This window comes from Chondrus crispus, genomic scaffold (assembly GCF_000350225.1).
Source record: "Chondrus crispus Stackhouse genomic scaffold, scaffold_572, whole genome shotgun sequence".
Classification (NCBI taxonomy): Eukaryota; Rhodophyta; class Florideophyceae; order Gigartinales; family Gigartinaceae; genus Chondrus; species Chondrus crispus.
The window spans coordinates 1-4,476 of NW_005178562.1; the positions used below are offsets into that span (position 1 = coordinate 1).

The following is a 4,476-nucleotide window of genomic DNA, read 5'->3' on the forward strand; positions in this document are numbered from 1 at the left end:
CCCACAAAATATTCGATTCGGATTAAGCACGACAAGGTTTACATCTACGTCAATGATGAATGCGTGCTCTCAAAAACTCTACCATGGCTCGTTGGACTCCGCTTTATCCGTTGTGCTGGAGTTGCGTTTAGCGAGCTGCCCTCAAGTACAAATGAAGCCACACTGCTTCTCAAGAGTATGAGATGGCATTAGACCGGCGGTACAGTTGATGCAACTAACTCCCGATGACAGACCGCAACCAGCAAGAGGAGATGCTATAATTCTTCTTACGATGAGTGTCATGGAAGACCATTACTGCTTTTGAACTGATCTATTTGCCTGGGTTGCGGCCTTCTCCCGTCTCTTCTATGCATGTGTAGTTGCTTCTGAAGTATTCATTAATGAAAGAGTCTGTAAAACCGAGAAGGAAAAATAGTATCATATATCCAGCTCATTAAAACCAATGATAGAGAACGGAGTGAAGGTTTCTTGAGATACAACCTTTATTTTGAAAGCGTTGTCATAGTGGAACATAATAGTTCCCATTGCTCATTTTTGTTTCGTCCTTTCCTGATCGCAGGGTGAGTTGTTTCGCTTTCATGAGCTAGTCGGAAATTCTGTATTATACATGAGATTTGTCAGTTTAGCGTTTTGCGAGGTTCAGAGCAGGAATCGTCGCGTCGTGGTTGATCGCTGATGAAAACATCTCCTCGACACAGATGAGCTGTTGCGCCCATCGTCGACGAATTGCATGGTTCAGTGGGATCTGGCGCCGAAAAGGAATTAATACCTAGTTAACTATGAAGCACTTTCTGACGCGCTTTGCATGTTGGATATCGCTACTACATATACTAACGTTGTCCGTAAAGTCGCGAAAATACGTGTTTTGGCCGCGAGTTTGCTCGGATTTTCTGATTGCAAAATTTTCAGACAACGAGTTTTGCAAAACTCACAGCATACCGAAAACTCCGGACATGTGAGTTTTCCACGAGTTTTCGCATCCGTCTGATTACTGTACGGCAGTGCCGGATCGACCCGTCTTGAAGGAAAACGAAGTGGGGTTTCCGCTCTCTCATCAGCACAAACGAGTCTCATACTGCACGGTTCGTACCGGTTTGCGTCATGGACGCCCCTATCACTTCATCTAACCAGAGTCCATCAACGGATCGAAGCACCACAAGATCTGCCACATATGCCGCTAAAGCAATCGCAGAAGACAGACAAGTAGAAGCTTCTAAAAAGCGGTCCTCTCTAAACGGCCCCCCTCAGCCCGTCAAGAAGACGAAACACATCGCCCTTTCGACTGAGGCCTATTCTATCCTTGTGGCGAGCTACAATATTTGCTTCAGCGAGTATTTGCCCAGGTGCACGTGATCCGTCGGACGGCACAACGATGTACCAGACTTGCGTTTGTTGCGGGCAGGTACCTTGCTGGAGGTCAGTCCGCAAAACTCGTGGGATTTTTCAAACTCGGGTTTACTTTACGTCCAGCGAGTTTGTGGGCAAATGGAAAAAAACAACGCGTTATTTTACGGACAACGTTACTGTACACCTCCCCCCCGGCATGTCTCCTGGCCTGGAGGCCCCCCCTTTTACCACATTGCATACAGTATGCCATGGCATATCAAAAAGTAGCCACAAGATCTGAGTTTCTATTGGACCGTCGTCTTCAGATATGACGTTACTTTTAAACCAATTTTTTCTGGACTTTTGCTTTCTATAAGAACGGAAAGATACCCTCGCCACTGTACTTGATTTTTGCGTTGCGGAAGGAAAGGTTTTGGTGGGAACTACTTGTCCTTCCTGGTCCGTTTTAGAAATGCCTGTAAAAGAAGTCTTTTTTGCAACCTTGAAACGCTTTGCAAAATTACTTCGAAACCAGAACGCTCGTTTAAAAAAGCGGGTCGCGTAGAGTTTAAACCTAACCAGATTCTTTGTCTTTCGGCGTATTCAAACTGCAATCCGGTGTTCTTTGAGATATGATAATTGACTAAAGCAGTGGTTGGTGTCGGAAATGACTTTCTAGATTTGCAATATCAAGTATATATTTTTGCAAAGAAGGGCTGGTCTCACGTGAGGAAAGACCCCAGTCGGGTAAACGCTCTAGACCGAACGTAACAGTCGTACTGTAATCTACCGGAAAAAAGGTGGAGTCGTGGTTATTGAATCACATCGGTGGAGAAAGGTGAAGATGAGTGCCTCAGGTCCGTATTGAATACATGTAATATATATAATCGTAATAGTTTACAGGCAACGCGGCCGCAGTGGGAACTTCTCTGAGAAATCTGGATATGCAAACAGTCAGTTCAGAATAGTGTATTTGCAATGTTTTGTGGCCAATTTAGTTAGTTATGCTTGGATGAGAAGATTGGATTGCTCCGGAGAAGAGGCGCTTCTCTATACTGCAGTGTCACCGTCTATGTCATCTCACTTCACCTTGTATCCAAGCATGTTGCTGTTGTTGCTGTATGAAGCATAAGTGAAAAGTGTGTTACAGTACTGTATGAGCGCAGTGTTGGTGACTCGGCTCTTACACCACGCATTGTGCAATAGTCTTGTTCCAAGACAAGCGAGCGACTAGTGTATTTGGGAGCACTGAGTTGGAAAGAGTGTTTCATAACACAAGGTTCCCATTTAACGTCGCGAAGTGTCCTGCGACATGAAATCAGGCCTGGAGGTGGCGCTTTGGCATGGATTCGGTCACATGCAAATCTCGAGAGGAAGTGTTTCGGCAACGACGCATGTGGGGGCTTAGTTCCGGAACCAATAAGATTTGATAGATGTTGTTGTACCGTCTTGTGAGGCGAAGGCAAACCCACCTGCGAAAGTCATCCAAGTTGCTGCTTTCTCCCCTGTGACAGTTATTTTGAGCCCTTTTTCTTGCGAAGTTCGTGTTAATGAGCAAAGAGCCATCAACACGCTTCTAGTCATCTGAGTTCTGGTGTTCTCCTGGCTGGTGAAGCCCTACGCCGGGTGAAGCCCTACGCCAGTCTAAAAAAACCATAAGCATGCGAAGAAAGCACAACAACAATCCGACAGTCACTGAGGGGCGTTCTAGGTGTTTTGGAAAGTCGGAAATTTGGAAATTTGGAAACTTGTCATACGCCACATATCCAATAAGCGCCTGCTACGTTGCCACGTGTGTTTCCACTTTTCCATAATGTGTTTTCGTGTAGGGGAAATCCGGAATTTCCCCTACACGAAAACGGATGAAACGGCAATCGAAGTCCCGCCAAATAAGAGAGTCAACAATGCCCGTCCCCTCTCGTTCCCTTCCTCCCCAGTGCCGTTCCCGTCCCCTCCAGTCCCGTTCTCCTTCACTTTGCCAACTTCGCGCACATCGCACGCGCCTTTTGCCTCTCTGTCGACCTGACGTCCGCCTGCTGCGCAAGAACCCCGACTTCATGGCCGGCTGGGTCGATTTCCGCCTCCTGTCCTCGCGCTTCCCCTTCCCATCCTGGGCCATTTCCTGGGCAGAGCTGCGTGGAGGCTACCTGCTCGCCAGCGACCACACCGCCTTCTACGCCGCGCCCCCAGACACAGGCCCGTCTACTACATCTTCCACGCCACCCGCTGTGCCATCGCTTACACACCGGCCCGCTCCAGTGCCGTTAAGTTTCGCCTCTGAGGCGCCTCCATCAGGCAGCCGGGCCTCCATACACATCTCGACGGCGCAGAGCTCATGATGGATCCAGATGACTTTAAGAGGATGTCAGAGAGGTCCAATACCAAGACCTTCACCATGTCCATCCGGCGCCGCTGTGGCCGCGCTATGGGATTGGGGAGAAGCTCGCTTCCCGGCTAATCGCGACCTAAAGCCGGAAAACGCACAAGGATGGGACCACAGAGGGGGAGAGAGGGGGGATGTCGGCTGGCCAGACGGACGCTCGCGGTGTTCATTTTGTTACACGTTTTGATGGAGGAGCGGGGCGGCATGGCGAGCGAGAGTCGCGGCAGCAGTGGGCGCGAAGGCCGTGCGGTGAGAGGGGGACGGCCCGTGCAAAAAGGGCGACAGCGTTGGGGCGGCGGCAGCAGCGCTCCCCGCGCGGGAGATGAAGGCGGCAGGACGTTGGAAGGTTTGGAAAAGCAGAAGGTGCCATCCCCATGTACACGCAGCTTCTAAAATCCGATTCGCTTGCGGAAACATTTACAGACAAAGGAGTACAGTGAAATCTCTCCACTACTAATGGGGTACCTGAAAGCTCTGTCATCAGAGTTTTCACAGTGTCTGCGTAAAGAATGATCTCGTCTTCGTCCGAAGCTTCACGTTGCATTTTTTGCTTGGGAAATGGCGGTTAGGAGTGCCTGTGTGGACCGGCCCCGAGCCTCGGAGGCCTCGTATTTAGCTTCATCTCCCTCCGCGGACTCAGTTTCCTCGGCTACTCGAGGGCAGTGCGGCATGAAAACAGAAGATAACGATTCCATGCCAACTATATTTATTTCTTGGGTTTCCCTTCTTCTTTTTCGCCCCAACCCTGGCTCAGGACTGACTCCATC

General features: G+C 49.4%; 2 protein-coding genes across 2 annotated transcripts; one reads left to right on the top strand and one right to left on the bottom strand.

Annotated features, from left to right (window-relative positions):
• Positions 1-3,230: 3,230 nt before the first annotated feature.
• Positions 3,231-3,665, top strand: CHC_T00000676001 (hypothetical protein). Its single transcript, XM_005710421.1, has one exon. It carries the CDS (start codon positions 3,231-3,233, stop codon positions 3,663-3,665), a length of 435 nt encoding a protein of 144 aa, XP_005710478.1.
• Positions 3,666-3,875: 210 nt separating this feature from the next.
• CHC_T00000677001 (hypothetical protein) lies at positions 3,876-4,253 on the bottom strand. The gene has a single exon (XM_005710422.1). The coding sequence runs from the start codon at positions 4,251-4,253 to the stop codon at positions 3,876-3,878; it is 378 nt and encodes a 125-aa protein (XP_005710479.1).
• Between the last annotated feature and the right edge of the window lie 223 nt (positions 4,254-4,476).

Bases quoted from the DNA above. Each gene is read 5' to 3' on its own strand.
- CHC_T00000677001 (XM_005710422.1), bottom strand. From the start codon at position 4,253: ATGCAACGTGAAGCTTCGGACGAAGACGAGATCATTCTTTACGCAGAC.
- CHC_T00000676001 (XM_005710421.1), top strand. From the start codon at position 3,231: ATGCCCGTCCCCTCTCGTTCCCTTCCTCCCCAGTGCCGTTCCCGTCCC.